Raw genomic sequence first — 20,170 nt, forward strand, 5'->3', positions numbered from 1 at the left:
CCAGTGGTGTGTGTGTCAGCAGTGTGTGAATATCTCCAGCAGTCTCTAAAGCTCAACATGAATTAATTGTATTTATTATAATCAGACTTGATGAATGAAACACTTTGACTGACAATCTTCCTTTGTACGTGTCATCAGAGGGGGAAAGCCCCGCCCACTAGTGTCCATCTCTCCATCTCATTAGCATAAACAGCAGCCCTGAGTGAGAAGCAGCCGTCTGTCCATTAGCCATTAGAGTGTTTGAGTTGCTGAAGATAATGTCAGCATAGACTAAGAGGATTCTAGATGTGGAGTTTTAGATGAACAGAGACAGGAGCGACATAGACTGACAGAAGCATGAAGCACACATGCACACCTGACCAGCACCGACAACACACACACACTGCTGTTTTACATGTCACTATGCTGATGCACAGGCGTCAGTAGCTCCGCCCTCTTTTCAAAAGAGCATAACCTCATTTGCATTTAAAGCGACAGTCACCAAAACGCCAAAATTAGGACCAAAGCCTGAAAGGGTTAGCTTCGGAGAGTTAGAGAACATTATCTGTGTGCTATTCTCAGCTCAAACTGAAACACACACACAGCTTCGTATAAAGGGGTGTAATAAGTGCCACAAAAAAATCTGATTATAATGGAAGTCAATGGGGCAAAAACAGCCACGAACATAACGAAAGGAGAGTGAATTAGCCCAGAGTGTATTGCCGAGTCAGGTAGACTAATGTTGATTCACTGGTATCATTCCAAACAACATTCATTCATTCATTTTCCTTCGGCTTAGTTCCTTTATTTATCAGAGGTTGCCACAATGGAATGAATCGCCAACTATTCCAGCATTGTTTGCGTAAAACATTTAAGCTGCAACCCAGTACTGGGAAACACCCATACACACCCATTCTCACACACACACTCATACACTATGGCCAATTTAGTTAATTCCCCTATAGCGCATGTGTTCGCACTGTGGGGGAAACCCGGAGGAAACCCACGCCAATACGGGAAGAACATGCAAACTCCACACAGAAATGCAACTGACCCAGCCGGGACTCGAACCAGTGACCTTCTTGCTGTGAGGCCAAGGTGCTAACCACTGAGCCACCATTGTAAACAACAAGTGCACTTAAAAAATTAAAATCCCCTGCCAAACGATATCTCTAGTACTAGTAATGTAGGGAGTAGTGAATGAGAGTTTAGGGGGCGAATCTACTTCTATTAATTTCAAAGTGAAATATCAAGAATAAAGTAAATAATCCAGAATGTAACTGATGCAGTAGTCAGAAAACTGGTACCTGTAAGAAGCTTGGTTTTCTTGTGAAAGACCACACCATCCTCCAGCAGTAGATCCTTGCTCAGAGAACCCACAAAAGCTTCCATTGAAGAAAAGCCCAATTCTTCAGGCGATAGAGTCTGTTTATACCGGAAAGCAAAGACCTCTGCCAGCTTATTTAGAGGAATCCCATGAGGATGCTTCTTCACTGTCTTCACAACATTCTGACATATCGCCCGCTTAGGAGCGTCGTCCATATTTAAGCCTGAAAAACAGTAGAAACATTTAATTATGATCAACAGATGCTGTAAAAATGTGTTTTTTAGGCAAACAAAGCTTTAAAATGGGTCTCAATACCTGGAAGAGCTATAAACTGATAAACAACACTCGGTTAGCATATTCAGGAGATCAATAAGAGAAATACTTTGCAAGATTTTAGTGTATTTTTCACACAAACATGAGAATTGAAGCCATAACTTTAGAGAAAAGCAGTCACTAAATTATATATAATCATACAACACAAACATATATAAAATACAACGACCCCATTAAACCCTGAAGGGACTGATTAATAAAGTATTTTTATTAATTATCAATATTAGCCAATGCTCAATTGCTTTACTGTACATTCATATATACTGCATTAACAATCTAACTTTATACACAAGTTTATTTTGCTAAATATTCCACTAATAATAATAATAAATAATAATAACAAAACAGAAATGCGCTAATATGCGTCTCAAAATCTGGAAGTGTTATGTTTATTTGTATTTACCCAGCTTCTATAGGCATATTTATGCAGATCCAGATCATATATCGATTAACATTTACAATTTATTTAAGATAAAAACTCTCAAAGTGTATTCGGTTTGACAAGTGTTTTAAAAACGTCGCTTTAATAATAAGAACTGAATCAAAACCAAGACAATCCAACAGAAGCGCTATAAACACTGACATTAAATAGACATTAATATAGAGCAGGTCTTACCCTGTGTTTGGCACGCTCTGAATGACTGTCCAAACTGATTGACTAATGCTCAGTGTGTGGTTTAAGACAGATCTCTCCCTTCAGCATGAACATGCCGAGAATCACCAGAAACAAAACTGAAACAAACAGAGCTTCACTCTCATTTCTAGAAAACAAGACAACCTCTGCTTATCTGGACCCAGAGAGATTAGCTGGATGAACACACAGGCTGACAGAAAAGCCGACATTGCTGCGGGACATCATTGCAATCATTTATTCGCCGGGGTAGGTGTGTGTGTGTGTGTTTGTGTGTGTGTGTGTTTTAGGAATGAGCTTCAGTCCAGTCTTAGGTTTCGTTTTCCTGTTCGCTCCCTCCCTCTCCCCCTTTCTCTCCCTCCCTCTCGTTCTCTTTCCCTCCCTCCCTCCCGCTCTCCCTCACTCCCTTTCCCTCCCTCCCTCTCGCTCTCCCTCACTCAATGCAATAATTGCATTATTGGCACGACAAATGTTACAAAAGTATTGTAAAAGCATTTATAAGGTTATTTATATTATAATTATGATAATATTATATCTTATTTATAATATAATAATAACAATAATAATCACAAAAACATTATTATTATTATAATTATTATGTTTTATATATATATATATATATATATATATATATATATATATATATATATATATATATAAGCATTTAAAAAATAGTAGTAGTACAAATAAATAAATAAATATAATAATGATAATAATAAGTCAGAATAAACTACATTTAACAATCAACATTTTAGGATAAAACTGTAATAATAATCAGTATATTTACAATGATTCATTTATAATAATCTATAATCATCTAGTGTGTGTGTGTGTGTGTGTTTGCTCTCTCTCTCAATTCAATCCAAATTAAACGTACTCTACTGGCATAAGAAATGTCTTACATTTGTGTTTACATTAAACAGAACATAATGACCCAGTTATATTGAAGAGGAACATTGGTAACAGTATATTTAACAATCAACCGTTTAGGATAAAACCATAATAATAACCAGCATATTTAACAATCAACATTTTATCCTTAATTTAGAACCATTTCAAATGGTGTCAAACTTAATGAAATAATGTAAACAAATAAGAACGTGAATCGTTTTACATTTAAACACACACGGGTTAAGGGTCATTATGGTACACAGTGTCTGTTTACTGTATCGATCTGTCAGCTGATGGAACACAACGTCATGTGACTCCATCTGAGATACACACACATCATTCCAGCATTTCCTGAAAGACGATACTGAACTGCGTCTGCAGTTAAAGGTGTATCAACATTGTAAAAGCTCTATAGAAATGAAGTTGAATTTAACTGAACATTATGGAACACACACATGTCAAAAGACCACTGAACACACACACTTATTAATCTGATTTAGCATGCATACAGAAGCCCACAAGAACAAGTATAGTGCTTTAGAGACGTACTATGGTATATTATTTATAGTATTTAGATTTCTTTATTTCTCACAATGCTGTTATTTATGTTTCTGTCTGCAACCCCATGTAATATTGCCATGTAATATTGCTAATTATTAAAAATACATATTACTGTGAACAATGTATTCAGCAAAACCCTGATATAAACAATAAGAGCATAATATGAAATGATTTTTTAATATTGTCCATCAGATCTGAGCTTTATTCTGTATTCTCTATTGGATTCGGTTCAGGTGATTGGCTGGGCCATTCTACAGCTTGATTTTCTTTCTCTGAAAGCATCTGAGAGTCTCCTTGGCTGTGTTTTGGATCATTGTCTTGCTGATATGGTTTCATCTTCATCCTCCTGCTGATGTAGATGTTGGACTGAAGCAGCTGATATTCATTTACACTGAGTACGGGTAGAAGGTTGCTGAAGAACTACTGAGAGATTTCAGCTGCTGTCTGGGCTTTCACTGCCCAACTACAGCTCCATTTCTTCATGTGTTCAATACTGTTTTCCTTCATTTGTAAACTAATTGATTTTGTTTTCTCTGCATATGTGGATTTCTTTAGTTGTTACCAGCATCAGGGGGAAATTTCAAGTCAACGGCACCTTTAGATATATATTTTCTGAGAAAAATGATCACATGTTCCAATATTTATTTCCCCCCGCTGTATTTTTAAATGCTCTGAACATGTATTCCTGTTCTCATACCTGCACTCTCTGTACTGGAAGCTCCAATCACTAACGCAAATGTGGAAACCAACTTGTGGAAGCAATAAACCTGCTTCTGATTCTGAAATAAACAACAGCATGAGTGTAAACAGCAGCGTGTGAGTCCTTACCGTGAGCTCTGCGGTTTCGCGGCGAGTTTACAGATCTGATCAGGTTTTTATTGTAAATCCTTTCCACGTAGACTTGATCTCTGATCTGGTCTAACAGCTCCTGAAGGCCTGATAAGCTGTAGCTGCTTAAGGGTCCGAAGCGTTTACCGTAGACTCTCCTGTACATGATGGTTAATCTGGACACCTCCACTCCATTTGGAAAACTCTCAATGAGCTGGACAACTTCATCCTTCAGCACTTCTAATGAGCCGCCTGATGGACAGAGTCAATATTCACATTATGATCAGATCAGGGCTGCATGATTTATTGTTTCACCATGTATATCGCAGTGTGTGTGTATGTCTGCAATATTCACATCGCAGGATATGGAATGTTGAGGGATTATGGTTGATCAACAGCAGAGTTCTTGCAGAGGATCAGCAGATCGTCTTGACCAGGTCTACATGCATTGAGTTGCTGCCATGTGATTGGCTGATTAGACATTTACGTTAACGAGCTGTTGGACAGGTGTACCTAATAAAGTGGCCAGTGAGTGTATGTAACACCTAATACACAAAAACAAACCTCTGTGTGTGTGTGTTTGTATGCAAAGGCAGATTTAGTGATTTGAGGGCCCTAAGCAGTTCCAGCAATGGGGCCCAACAGTCCTAATATGCACGCTTCTCATTAATTATCTATCTCTCTATCTCTCTATCTAGCTATCTGTCTGTCACTCTATCTATCTATCTATCTATCTATCTATCTATCTATCTATCTATCTATCTATCTATCTATCTATCTGTCTATCTATCTATCTATCTATCTATCTATCTATCTATCTATCTATCTATCTATCTATCTGTCTGTCTGTCTCTCTCTCTCTCTCTATCTATCTATCTGTCTATTTATCTATCTATCTATCTATCTGCCTCTCTATCTATTTATCTATCTATCTATCTATCTATCTATCTATCTATCTATCTATCTCTCTATCTATTTATCTATCTATCTATCTATCTATCTATCTGGCTCTCTGTCTATCTATCTATCTATCTATCTGTCTGTCTATCTATTTATCTATCTATCTATTTATCTATCTCTCTATCTATCTATCTATCTATCTATCTATCTGCCTCTCTATTTATTTATCTATCTATCTGTCTGTCTATCTATCTATCTATCTATCTATCTATCTATTTATCTATCTCTCCATCTATCTATCTGCCTCTCTATTTATCTATCTATCTGGCTCTCTGTCTATCTATCTATCTATCTATCTATCTATCTATTTATCTACCTCTCTATCTATTTATCTGTCTATCTATTTATCTATCTATCTATCTATCTATCTATCTATCTATCTATCTATCTGCCTCTCTATCTATTTATCTATCTATCTGCCTCTCTATCTATCTATCTATCTATCTATCTATCTATCTATCTATCTATCTATCTATCTATCTATCTGCCTCTCTATCTATCTATCTATTTTTCTATCTATCTGTGTGTGTGTGTGTGTGTGTGTGTGTGTGTAAGTACAGTGACCTGCTGCTGATGTTGAAGGCTCTCCATCATCTTCATCATCATCCTCCTCAGGGGTCCACGAGCTCATCAGGGGCCCATTTTGTCTCTGGTGGCCGTAACTCATTTCCTCTCTGTGTTCTGATGTCTATTCTCTAATCTGACAGTCTAACAATCAGAGATTTCTCAGCTACAAACCTTATTTCAGTTCATTTCAGCGTTCCCTCGGGCTTTAATGACACTGACCAGCATTAATATAACGCTAGATCTAAAAGATAAAGGGATCCTTTTCGTGTTGATGTGTGGAATGAAGCAGTTGATCAATAGTTTTATACTGTTTACAAACACACTACGGTGTAACGTTCAACAACGATCCGCGTTCAAACAGTTTCGCGGGTAAAATGAATACCTCAAGACATCAATAATAACCTGTAATAAGCATGGGTTATATCGCGGAGCAGTGACTTAGCGCTGTTTTCTGACAGAATATCGAGTTTTATGAACGCGAAACACGCGCCAGTAAAAGAGCATCACTCTGGTTTATTCCTTCAGTAGCGCGAGTTGTTTCTAAGCGTCTTCTTCTGTGTCTTCATTTCCAGACGGCGGAGATTCACGCGGAAAGAGCAGCGCCACCACCTCCTCCCAACGGCCTGGAAGAGCATCGCTCACATTCACCGTACACTCGTGAATTATTTTACTAACATTATTACCAATAAGAGTTTTAATTAGTATTAATTACAGTAAGGTTTTCTTATAATGTTCGCACAAATAATTTAGTTGTTTGCATAATTGTTTAAGAATATAAATATATAAAGTAATATTGCTCATAGGGCGACACGGTGGCTCAGTGGCTGATTGTGGCCTCACAGCAAGAAAGGTCGCTGGTTTGAGTCCCAGCTGAGTCAGTTGGTGTTTCTGAACTCAGTTGGCTGTAGTGTATGAGTGTGTGTGTGTGAATGAGTTTGTATTGGTGTTTCCCAGTGATGGGTTACAGCTGAAAGTGCATCCACTGTGTAAAACATATGCTGGAATCAAGGGCGCCGCCGGTGGGGGGGGTTATGAAGGATCATAAGGGCCCAAACATTTATGGGGGGCCCCAGAGACATTATCAAGGGCCCGCGCCAATCGCCCCCCCCCCACTCTTCACTTTCAGCCGCGATACCAACCCCACGCCCCCTTTTCCATTACAACTAGCTAGTCAGAGGCGCCAGTGGCTGGAATAGTTGGCGGTTCATTCCGCTGTGGCGACCCCTAATAAATAAAGGGACTAAGCTGAAAAGAAAATGAATGAATGAATGAATAATAAAGTATTTGTTAACATTTTTCTTGTTGATGAAGCATATTTAATTCAGAGTTTATTGACTGTAATGCAGACGTGATCCAGATAAACATCACTATTACTGTGGGAATTAAGACACAATAACTTTCCTCATCTATTATAATCATCATGATAAACTCTGCTGTCATAAAGCAAAAGGATGAGGAGGAATATACAATATGTTTGAGCAGAGTAATGCTCATGCTGGAGCATCTGCATTTAGTAATGGAGCACCGAAGGCTACAGTGAATATCTGCAGCTCAGGAGAGACTAAACGGGTTTTCAGCCCCATGGAAAGCTGAACTTCACATCCTTCATCTTCTCTTGATAAACAGCATTAAACTTCTGCTCTTGAGCCGCGCTGAAATGATTCTTCCAGTCGCCAACAATTCCTGACAACAAAACAAAACAAGACGTCAAGAACAGAATAACTCCTCTATATGGGACATATAATCACTGTACGGCTCAGTGGTTAGCACTGTGGCCTCACAGCAAGAAGGTCTCTGGTTTGAGTCTCGGCTGGGTCAGTTGGTGTTTCTGTGTGGAGTTTGCATGTTCTCCCCGTGTTGGTGTGGGTTTCCTCCGGGTGCTCCGGTTTCCCCCACAGTCCAAACACATGCGCTATAGGGGAACTGATCAACTGAATGCATGCATGTTTAAGCATTGTGTGTGTGTATGGTTGTGCACGCATGTTTGTGTGTGTTTGTGCATGCATGTTTGTTTCTGAATGTGTTTGTGCATGTGTATTTGGGAGTGTTTGTGCATGCATGTTTGTGCATTTGTGTGTGTATGTATGTGCATACGTGTTTGTGTGTGTGTGTATGTGCAAACGTGTTTGTGTGTGTGTGTATGTATGTGCATGCGTGTTTGTTTGTGAATGTGTGTTTGCGCATGCGTGTTTGTGTGTGTATGTAAGTGCATGCGTGTCTGTGCATGTGTGCATGTTTGTGCGTGCGTATTTGTGTGTGCATGTGTGTTTGTGCATGTGTATGTTTGTGCATGTGTGTTTGTGCATGTGTATGTTTGTGCATGTGTGTTTGTGCATGTGTATGTTTGTGCATGTGTGTTTGTGCATGTGTATGTTTGTGCATGTGTGTTTGTGCATGTGTATGTTTGTGCATGTGTGTTTGTGCATGTGTATGTTTGTGCATGTGAGTATGTTTGTGCATGTGTGTGTGTTTGTGCATGAGTGTTTGTGCATGCGTGTGTTTGCATGTGCGGTTGGGCATGCGTGTGTGTTTGTGCATGCGTGTTTGTGTGTGCGTGCGTGTTTGTGCATGTGTGTGTGTTTGTGCATGTGTGCGTGTGTGTGCGTGCTTGTTTGTGCATGTGTGTATGTTTGTGCGTGCGTGTTTGTGTGTGTATGTATGTGCATGTGTGTTTGTGCATGTGTGTTTGTGAACGTGTGTTTGTGCAAGTGTGTTTGTGTGTGTATGTATGTGCATGTGTCTTTGTGCATGTGTGTGTGTTTGTGCACGTGTGTATGTTTGTACATGCGTGTTTGTGTGTGTATATATGTGCATGTGTGTTTGTGCATGCGTGCATGTTTGTTCGTGTGTATTTGTGTGTGCATGTGTGTTTGTGCATGCGTGCATGTTTGTTCGTGTGTATTTGTGTGTGCATGTGTGTTTGTGCATGTGTGTTTGTGTGTGTATGTTTGTGCGTGCGTATTTGTGCGTGCATGTGTGTTTGTTTTTGAACGTGTGTTTGTGCATGCTTTTTTGTGTGTGTATGTATGTGCATGTGTGTTTGTGCATGTGTGTTTGTGCATGTGTGTGTGTTTGTGCATGTGTGTATGTTTGTGCATGCGTGTTTGTTCATGTATGTTTGTGCATGCGTGTTTGTGCATGTGTGCGTTTGCATGTGTGGTTGTGCATGTGTGCATGTGTGTGCACGTGTGTGTTTGTACATGTGTGCGTGTTTGTGCATGGGTGTTTGTGTGTGCACATGTGTATGTTTGTGCATGCTTGTTTGTGTGTGTATGTATGTGCATGTATGTTTGTGCATGCGTGCACGTTTGCGCGTGCGTATTTGTGTGTGCATGCGTGTTTGTTTATGAACGTGTGTTTGTGCATGTGTGTTTGTGTATGTGTGTGTGTTTGTGCACGTGTGTATGTTTGTGCATGCGTGTTTGTGCATGCGTGCATGTTTGTGCGTGCGTATTTGTATGTGTATGAGTGTTTGTTTGTGAACGTGTGTTTGTGCATGCGTTTTTGTGTGTGTATGTGTGTGCATGTGTGTTTGTGCATGTGTGTGTGTTTGTGCATGTGTGTATGTATGTGCATCCATGTTTGTGCGTGCATATTTGTGTGTGCATGCAAGTTTGTGCATGTGTGCGTTTGCATGTGTGTTTGTGCATGTGTGCGTGTTTGTGCACGTGTGTTTGTGCGTGTGTGTGTGTGTTGTGCATGGATGTTTGTGTGTGCATGCGTGTTTGTGTGTGTATGTATGTGCATGTGTGTGTGTTTGTGCGTGCGTGTTTGTGCATGTGTGCATGTTTGTGCATGTGTGTTTGTGCATGTTTGTGTGTTTGTGCATGTGTGTTTGTGCATGTGTGCATGTTTGTGCATGTTTGTGTGTTTGTGCATGTGTGTGTTTACCTTTTCTCAGGAACTCTGACTTCTTCTGGTCCATGAACTCCTCCGGCACCAGAGAGTAGTTGGACATCTTGTTCTGCTTCATGTTCTTGAACACACAGTGATCTGCGATTTTCTCCATCACCTCAGCGCTCAAGGATTTCCCAAGAAAAGTGGCGATCTTCTCCACAGAGGCTTTCAGATCCTGAATGAGAAACAAATGAAAGGGATAGTTCACCCAAAAATGATCAACTGAGGAGTTTCTTTATTCTGTTGAACACAAAAGAAGATATTTTGAAGAATGGTGAAAAACTGTAAGCACTGATATGTTAACAGCGTTTAAAACATGCTAATGTTAGCAGCATATTAAAACACGTTAGCCATTTGTTAACAGTGGGAAACGTGACGTGTAAGCCTTGTGTTAAAATATGCTAAAATGAATAATTTCACTCACCTGGATCATCTCCTCGTAGCAGAGGTACAGTATGTGTTCCTGTTCTCCAGCGTTCAGCCAGCTTTTCACATGATCAAACCAGGAGCCAAACATGACTGAAATGAAAACACATTCAAGGAGGAATTAAGATGGTGTAAATGACCTGACCAATGACTATATCACCATGTGGATGGGGTGAAATGGTACATAATCTCCCAGATGAAAACATAATACAGTCATTTTATAGTAAATATAGTGTTTTGAACTATAGTTAAGTGTATTATACTGTATACATCACAACGCTGTATACTGTTTATTAACCATAGTGAACTGATAAACTGTAATGAACACTGTAGTAAACTTTAGCTTTTACTACAGTAAACTGTGTTGTATTATGTTACAATTTATCCTAGAGTTTTAGAAAAGGTTGACTATTTGGCGCCACCTTGTGTCTGAATAATGCGCAGGTTAGTGTATACTCCATCAGCTGTGTTTTTGACTGTTTGTCTCCATCTAGTGTCTGAATAATGCACAGGTTAGTGTATACTCCATCAGCTGTGTTTTTGACTGTTTGTCTCCATCTAGTGTCTGAATAATGCTCAGGTTAGTGTATACTCCATCAGCTGTTTTAGTCTGTCTCCATCTAGTGTCTGAATAATGCTCAGGTTAGTGTATACTCCATCAGCTGTTTTAGTCTGTCTCCATCTAGTGTCTGAATAATGCGCAGGTTAGTGTATACTCCATCAGCTGTTTGAGTCTGTCTGTCTCCATCTAGTGTCTGAATAATGCGCAGGTTAGTGTATACTCCATCAGCTGTGTTTTTGACTGTTTGTCTCCATCTAGTGTCTGAATAATGCGCAGGTTAGTGTATACTCCATCAGCTGTGTTTTTGAATGTTTGTCTCCATCTAGTGTCTGAATAATGCTCAGGTTAGTGTATACTCCATCAGCTGTTTTAGTCTGTTTGTCTCCATCTAATGTCTGACTAATGCACAGGTTAGTGTATACTCCATCAGCTGTTTTAGTCTGTCTCCATCTAGTGCCTGAATAATGCTCAGGTTAGTGTATACTCCATCAGCTGTTTTAGTCTGTTTGTCTCCATCTAGTGTCTGAATAATGCGCAGGTTAGTGTATACTCCATCAGTTGTTTTAGTCTGTCTCCATCTAGTGTCTGAATAATGGTCAGGTTAGTGTATACTCCATCAGCTGTTTTAGTCTGTCTCTATCTAGTGTCTGAATAATGCTCAGGTTAGTGTATACTCCATCAGCTGTTTTAGTCTGTCTCTATCTAGTGTCTGAATAATGCTCAGGTTAGTGTATACTCCATCAGCTGTTTTAGTCTGTCTCCATCTAGTGTCTGAATAATGCACAGGTTAGTGTATACTCCATCAGCTGTTTTAGTCTGTTTGTCTCTATCTAGTGTCTGAATAATGCGCAGGTTAGTGTATACTCCATCAGCTGTGTTTTTGACTGTTTGGCACCATCTAGTGTCTGAATGATGCGTAGGTTAGTGTATACTCCATCAGCTGTGTTTTTGACTGTTTGGCACCATCTAGTGTCTGAATAATGCGCAGGTTAGTGTATACTCCATCAGCTGTGTTTTTGACTGTTTGGCACCATCTAGTGTCTGAATGATGCGTAGGTTAGTGTATACTCCATCGGCTGTTTTAGTCTGTCTCCATCTAGTGTCTGAATAATGCGCAGGTTAGTGTATACTCCATCAGCTGTGTTTTTGACTGTTTGTCTCCATCTAGTGTCTGAATAATGCACAGGTTAGTGTATACTCCATCAGCTGTGTTTTTGACTGTTTGTCTCCATCTAGTGTCTGAATAATGCACATGTTACTGTATACTCCATCAGCTGTTTTGTGTTTTTGACTGTTTGTCACCATCTAGTGTCTGAATAATGTGCAGGTTAGTGTATACTCCATCAGCTGTTTCTGTCAGCGTCGTGTTTTTGACTGTTTGGCACCATCTAGTGTCAGAATAATACATGATGTACACTCCATTCATCCATTTTAATTTAATTAAAGGATTCAATAAACTATTACAGCTCAGAATGATGTTTTGTGATCTTTTCAGGTGTGAAAACCACTTTATATCGTATCTTAATCAGGAAATCATTCTAATCAAATCAGATCTTAAATATATTGGATTATTTAAGGTGGTTTTGTTGATTTACGTGGCATAACAGTTTATCAGAAGCACCTGAGTGGGCTTATTCCAGATTAAAAGTCTCTGTGCATACAGTATTGGCCATTAAAATAAGAGTGAATACTGAAAGACAAGGAAAAAAGCTTTGATTGAGCTAGTAGTTAACAAAATCTTACTTGTTCCATCCAGGAACTTCTCCATGAACTCATCTTGTGTTCCCGGGTTCACCAGGAATGAGGCCATCCCATGGAAGTGGTATGAAGAAATAAAGACGTCTTTCGGGTTCCTCATGACATACAGAACCTGAGGAGCACACGATCATCTCAGTGAAGTCTATTAATGCAGTGTGTGATTGTCAGGGATGTGCATGTGTTTACCCTGGGCTTGATCTTGAAGTAGGACGGGTTCATCATCTGGTGGTGAAAGTGAGTGGCGAAGATGCGTGGTGATGCTCTCTCCTCTAAACTCAGCAGAATGGCTCGATGTTCCTCCAGCCACGGCACTCGGTCCCAGTTGGGCACCGTCAGAACTGCCGCCAGATCGCCCTCGCTCACTACCAGGGGGACGATCTCCTGCATCCATGTGGTTCCTGAATCCCAACACGACACCAATATTTCACCATATTGACTAGAATAATCATTGACAATGTGGAAAACTGAGTTCGGTATGTAGGGTAGAGACTTCATGAACATGCTGGCTTTGGAGAGGTTGAGATATATCAATAATAAAACATTTGAGATATTTGATCAAACTTGAGGACAGATATTAGTCAATAAGATAGTAATTAAAGATTGAGTGTAATTGATATTCACTCTTCGTAATCTATAATGTTTTTAATAATGTGCACTATTATTTGACAATATAACTATAGTAAGGATAATGCATTATTCTGGTAATATAAGAGTACTCAGTTGTTCTCAGTGGCTTTGGTGCATTTCTCACAACACTATTTACATTTGCAGAACAGGTAATCCATTTCTCAGAACAGTTAGTCATTTGAGCACATCACAGTAGCAGTTTCTCATTCCTTCCAACACATTGCGAATGCTTTTGAACATGCTTCAATTCCTTTCATACACCCCTCTGCTGTTTATAACATCATCATCTGCTTATGTCATGTCAGTCACAATGAACTAAACTTGTGAATGCTGAATAGTCAGTCCATATTAAACTAACAGTCCAGATTTCATCACTGGAGTCATTTCATACACAAATGTTCAACTAGTCGAAATCTGCAACTTTTATAAAACTTCTCAAATCTTTTTCTTCCTGAAAATGTCGTCTAAATTGACCCATTTCATGACTGATTTACAGATCTGTGTATGCTGTAGGTTCAGTTCTAATATGTACTACAATATTGTGTAGAGTTGTGCACAGCTCTACCCAAAGGGAGTGTGTGTTTGTTGTAAATAAGGCTGTATTTATTCTTCTGCACAATGCTGTGAATAAATTAGAATTGCATGATATATGGGGGATAATAATTCAGGGGGCTAATAATTCTGACTTCAACTGTATATTGTATATTATACATACATACAATAATGTTGTATATTATATATACAATAATAATTATGTATTATTATTGTATTGTATTTCTTTTTTTTCTATAATTTGTTGTCGTTTTGTAAAAAGCAAAGAGCAAATAAATAAATGCTTTTTAAAAATGACAAAAAAACAACAACAAAAAACAACAACAACATACAAAACAGTGCTGTCAAACACGATTAATCACATCCAAAATTAAAGCTGGTATTTATGATATATATATATATATATATATATGTGTGTGTGTGTGTGTGTGTGTGTGTGTGTGTGTGTGTGTGCATTGTGTATACAAACACACATAAAGTACAAAAGTATGTAAAACAAAAACAGTGACATATATATTAATATTAGTGCTGCCAAACATGATTTATCACAATTAATCACATCTGAAAATAAAAGTTTGCATTTGATAAATATTTGTGTTTGTATGGGGAATTTTTCTACTGTACTGTATGCAGTATTTAAATACAAACAAACATAAAATCCAAAAATATTCAATAGATTTGCATTTTAAACGTTAAATACATTATTTTTTAAAGACATTATTTTTTATTTCACATATTAAGGTTTTAGTTATGAGACTCCCAAAATAATTCAGCACAAATCCGCAGATTTTTAGCAAATTTAGCAATTCTCAACTGTTTTGAGAAATGGATTACCTGTTGTGCAAATGTAAATAGTGTTGTCCACCTTCGCTAGTGTTCTGGAATAATAATATGAGAGCTGAATCAAGTGTTTTGGTAGCTGTAGTGCATTCTGAATGGGAAATAAGCTGCTTAGCCAAGCTGAAAGTCTGTTAGGAGAATTGTGTCAAGAGTTTTGCAAACGTGACCAAAGCATTGAGAAATGTGTCCTAGTGTCTGTAAAAAACTGTAACCAGCCAGGGGTGCGCTTCCCAAAACCATCATTAGCCAACTAAGGTCGCAAGATCCGTTGTTACAAACATAGTTCGTTGATTGCCGTTTCCCAAATCCATCACTCCAACGGACCTTGAGCACTCGCAACTACAGCTCTGTGGTTTGAAACAGAGTTCCTGGCTGTGTTCTATTGCCACTTATCCCCCCTATGCCCTATTCATTTAGAACATTCTAACATTCAAAGTTGGAATGATTAAAAATAAAAAAGCATTAAAGTCGTCTCTCTAAGGTGTAATTTGCTTTCAAAATATTTTTGCAGTTCAGTTTTAGCGATCTTCATGTTTACACTTGTGTTCCCTTCGCAGTGCACTTTAAAAACATTGATATAATTTTAAACACAGTCTCATGGCGAAAGCTATAGGTGACCTATTATTTACAAGCCGAATTTATGTCACGTCCCCAAAGCTAGTAAAAACAAACAAAAAACATAGCATACGTTAATTCTTTAATTTATAGTGGGTTATTAATTAAGTATCTGTACTGTATATGACATGGGCATGTTGGTTAGAACTTTCTGCTGTGGTTTGCATGTGTCAAATTGTAAAAGTAGACTTAAAAAAACAAAAAAAACAAAAGAAAAACCAATATCCTACTTAATAATAATAATAATCATCATCAATATTAATAATATTACTATTAAAGTAAATATATTTATAATAAATAGCCTCATTATTTATTTATATATATATGATATTAGAATAGTGTTAGCTTTTGTAAGTGATTTTATGTTTTAGAATAGAATATGTAATGTTCTCAATAATATTAGTAAAGCAAACACAGGCCCTATATCTGCCATTTACATATATTTCAGTTAATATTACCAATTAATATTAATATTACCAATTAATATTACCAAAACTAATATTGGAGTTTATTTTAAATGCGTGTGCGTGTAAAACAATATAATTTGCACAAAGAAATGATGGGGTTCTTCTCTAAATAAGTTGTTACTCCACCCCATTTAGAGCGTCATTATGGGCGTTTTACGCTATAACCAACGTGGTTCAATCGATGGATCTGCGACAGAGAAACTAGGGGTTTAGGGAAACAATCGTCACTACATCGCTCTTTTCCCAAACGATGCATCGTACAATAAGTTCACCTGCGAGTTACGCCGTTGTTTGGGAAACTCACCCCAGATTAGCATTACGATTGTATCTGTATAAGTGGATATAAATTCTTATATATTGGAATTGCTCAGTGCAAAAAAAAACAAATAAATAAAGGACATAAAATATTGATGAATTCTGCATCATGTCTGATTCATTCCAGTAACATATATTGCAGTTATAAACAGAGATGTGTGCTTGTTTTACACTAGAAAACACTGTATAATGCTGCATGTTGTTAGCGGTGGTACGTGACCCAGGGTATTTGTAGTAGCTTAGGAGTCGTCTGATTGGTGCATTGAGAATTGGATAATGCGGATCCAGCCGCTAGCAATCATAAGCACGTGATCCTCTCGACATTAGTTTATAACTAAACTTCACTTAACTGCCCCAAAAAGCGCGTCTCTGTGGGTCTGCAGAGCACGTGACTCTCTGTGGGAGTGTTAACAAGTCTCACGCACACTGAACGAGCAGTAGCCTACGAAACGGGTAAACATAAAAGATTGTCCACTGGTTTAATCGATCGCAGATGTTTGGGTAAAGAAATAAACAAATATACCTGTGCGGCCCGCCCAAGTAAAGTCTGTGTAGGATGGGAGATTCCATTGTTGATACATTTTTTGGGGGTGACACGGTGGCTCAATGGTTAGCACTGTGGCCTCACAGCAAGAAGGTCGCTGGTTCGAATCCCAGCTGGGTCAGTTTGTGTTTCTGTGTGGAGTTTGCATGTTCTCCCCGTGTTGGCGTGGGTTTCCTCCGGGTGCTCCGGTTTCCCCCACAGTCCAAACATATGTGCTATAGGGGAATTGATCAACTAAACTGGCTTTAGTGTATGAGTGTGTGTGTGTGAATGAGTGTGTATGGGTGTTTCCCAGTACTGGGTTGCAGCTGGAAGGGCATCCGCTGAGTAAATCTTATGCTGGAATGGTTGGTGGTTCATTCCGCGGTGGTGACCCCTGATGAATAAAGGGACTAAGCTGAAGGAAATATATTTTTTGGCTATATCACACATCTAAATAACAAAAAAAAAACTATTAAAAATTATTAAAGACTTAAATTTAAATATCTGACCACACCCCATCCCCCACTCGACCACGCCCACTCTGGCAGCAACTTTTTCCAAACTGTGTACAAAACAAACCAGTGCTGAAATGCGAGATTCGTGACCCTTTAAACAGCTCAAAGCACGCACAGCCATGTTTCCATGTTATCTACATTCCAATCCACAGAACGGCATGTCCTGAAGAAAACACCTGATTGTTATCAGCCAAAATATACAACATTGTCCAGGAAAAGTCTGCTACTGCCTTTCTGCATTCACTATAGTAGGCTAATAGCTTGAATTGCATGATTATTCAGCAATAGTTATTGTGTTTCAGTAGTTACCACAACCACAATAATGCATTCAAATGCACCTCTTTACAGAATAAAAGTCTGACTGGTGCTTTAATTTGGAGCCATTTATATGGACATTTGCAAAAATTAAAAAATCCTTCAAATATACAAAGGATTTAATGCTTTACAATACAGCTGATTTGTTGGTATAACATTAGTTAACTGCTTTAGTTTAATCTCTTATAATTCACAATAAAAAAATCTAAATAACTTCATCATCCTTGTACATCTGTGGTGGTTATGTAATCAATCAATATGGCAACACAGAACACGGTCAGCTTTTACTACATAACAATATAAATAATAAATACACAAGTTCAATTTCCATAAGACAGGACAAAGATATTTATTAGTAACTAATATACTAATAATGTATTAATCTCTGTTAATATTAGGGATATATTTACTATGAGTATTATTATACATTCTTTATGAATGTTTTTCCTTTATCACTGTATGGTTTTTGAGTAATGATAATAGCATAATAATATAATACTGTAATAGGTATAATGATAATATAATAGTAGCATTGATAATAATAATAATATAATAATAATAGCAGCTATTATAATATAATAATATAAATAATAATAGCAGCATTAAAAAATAATAATATAATAGCAGCATTAATAATAATATAGTAATAATAGCAGCAATAATAATAATAATATTAATAGCAGCAATAATATAATAATAATTATAATAATAATATATCAGAATTAATAATATAATAACAATAGCAGGAATAATAATAGCAGCAAAAATGATAATATAATAATATAAATAATAATAGCAGCAAAAATAATAATATAATAATATAAATAATAATAGCAGCAAAAATAATAATATAAATAATAATAGCAGCAAAAATAATAATATAATAATATAAATAATAATAGCAGCATTATTAATAATATAAAAATATAAATGATAATTGCAGCATTAAAAAAATATAATATAATAGCAGCAATAATAAATAATAATAGTTATAGCAGCAATAATATAATAATAACAATATAGCAGCTTTAATAATAATATAATATTAATAGCAGCCATAATAATAATAATAATAATAATAATAATAATAATAATAATAGCAGGAATAATATAATAATAACAATAGCAGCAATATTAAAATAATGTTAATAATAATAATAGCAACAACAACAACAACAACAATAATAATATAGTAGGTTAGTAGTAGCTAATAATAATAATAAACATTTTCAATACGTATCAATAGTATGATAACCAGGAAGGAAGATTATATCGCTATGTTTGTTCATTCTTTCTGAATGTTTGCATGTTGTGGAATATTGTTCTCATTATTATTAGCTATTATTTGTAGTATTAACACTATTACTACTACAACTACTAACATTATTAATAATAAAAACTTTCCAAAACTTACACGAACCCGGACTATAACCCGAACTCAAGAGTTCAACGAGTTTACCATAGTACTACTCTACAACAAACGCGCATAGTAAACACAGCTTTATAACACAACACAACACACACAAACACACTGTTGATAAAAGTCTGATTAATGTGTCAGACTGACCTGATTTAGGGAAAGTAATGATCAGGATGTCATCCGGACGGAAAGTGAAGTCCTCGTAGTATTTCAGGCTCTCAGCTGGGTGTACACATGTAGGCACCAACACACCTTTATAAGAAGAATACAGCTCTGCTTCCGTCATTTTCTGCTAATATAATACTAATAAAGCGAAAGTAGAGCAGAAACTCGAGCTGTGTGTGTATCAGGAGACTCCGGCAGATCTGCAGGGTTTCTGCGCCGCGGCTGCGGTTTTGTTTCCTGGTGGAGACACTGGTTCAGTGCAGCGATTGTGGTTGTGTTCCTGATGGAGACGCTGATTTATTCCCTCGAGGAACACTTGTTGTTTTGTTCTCAGTTTTGTTTTGTTTTTTTTAACATAGTGTTCTGCTTTGGTGTAAACCCCTCACGCGTTTATCATCATCATCATCGTCACTGGTGTATTTATTTTGTAGAATAGTCCTAGCATAACTTGGAATTAGCCTATACATTAACATTATCCATCGATCAAGAAAATCAACTCTTTCTGTAATGTTAGTCTGTGTAATACATTCTTCAGTGAATCATGTGTATATTTATTTACTTAAATCAGATCTAATTTATTAATAAAGCATATTTAAGTGTTCTGTGTTTGAGGGACGTTTGCCTATTCTGACCATTCTCCCTGCTTAGATTTGACGGGGTTCAAAGGTTACTTTAGGTCAAACTATACAAACTATGCGTCTGATGTGACTTTAAGTTTAGATTATATGTAGAAACAAACACATATTTACATAGAAAAGTGTCTTTTGAACACTTACGATGTATATCAGAGCTTATCTGCAGTTTCAGTCAGACACTAGCGCGATTGTGTATTCACAATGGTATGATCCATTATAGGGGTGGCCAAATGTATATATTATATATTATTTTAATTATTAATGACATTATTTAAGATACAATTAAGAGAAAACCATTAATCACAATTAAATAGTTGATCCCCCATTACATTTAATTTTGACGTCTTTCAAGTGTTAATTAGGGGTGTCAACCCCCCTGTAGTTCACCCAAAAATGAAAATTTACTTACTATTTACGCTCCCTCAAGTGGTTATAAACCTTTATATATTTCGTTTAAC

General features: G+C 37.2%; 2 protein-coding genes across 3 annotated transcripts in view; both read right to left on the reverse strand.

Moving 5' to 3' along the window:
• The window catches only part of wu:fj29h11 (uncharacterized), a 73,080-nt gene extending 66,393 nt beyond the window's left edge, over positions 1–6,687 (reverse strand). Inside the window, exons 1-3 of one of the 2 annotated variants that reach the window (XM_056470206.1) lie at positions 6,075–6,687; positions 4,551–4,802; positions 1,287–1,529 (exon numbers count right to left, since the gene is read on the reverse strand). In XM_056470206.1, the coding sequence (XP_056326181.1) occupies positions 1,287–1,529; positions 4,551–4,802; positions 6,075–6,177 (598 nt within the window). In that variant the 5' untranslated portion in view covers positions 6,178–6,687. Of the gene's footprint in view, positions 1–1,286; positions 1,530–2,255; positions 2,543–4,550; positions 4,803–6,074 lie in introns of those variants that run through there. The other variant, XM_056470207.1, reaches the window with a different exon arrangement.
• Positions 6,688–7,370: 683 nt separating this feature from the next.
• Positions 7,371–19,375, reverse strand: LOC130238963 (sulfotransferase 2B1-like). Its single transcript, XM_056470082.1, has 6 exons — positions 19,060–19,375; positions 12,907–13,118; positions 12,706–12,832; positions 10,399–10,493; positions 9,969–10,149; positions 7,371–7,760 (listed from the first exon to the last, which is right to left on the reverse strand). The coding sequence occupies exons 1-6, from the start codon at positions 19,196–19,198 to the stop codon at positions 7,651–7,653; spliced, it is 864 nt and encodes a 287-aa protein (XP_056326057.1). The 5' UTR covers positions 19,199–19,375; the 3' UTR covers positions 7,371–7,650.
• Positions 19,376–20,170: the final 795 nt, after the last annotated feature.

Source organism: Danio aesculapii, chromosome 12 (assembly GCF_903798145.1).
Source record: "Danio aesculapii chromosome 12, fDanAes4.1, whole genome shotgun sequence".
Lineage (NCBI taxonomy): Eukaryota > Metazoa > Chordata > Actinopteri > Cypriniformes > Danionidae > Danio > Danio aesculapii.

Excerpts from the sequence above, each read along its gene's own strand:
- LOC130238963 (XM_056470082.1), bottom strand. The coding sequence starts at position 19,198 with ATGACGGAAGCAGAGCTGTATTCTTCTTATAAAGGTGTGTTGGTGCCT. Across the intron at positions 13,119-19,059 it reads CATTACTTTCCCTAAATCAG|GAACCACATGGATGCAGGAG; the intron begins GTCAGTCTGACA and ends GTTGGGATTCAG. Across the intron at positions 10,150-10,398 it reads GCTACGAGGAGATGATCCAG|GATCTGAAAGCCTCTGTGGA; the intron begins GTGAGTGAAATT and ends TTTCTCATTCAG.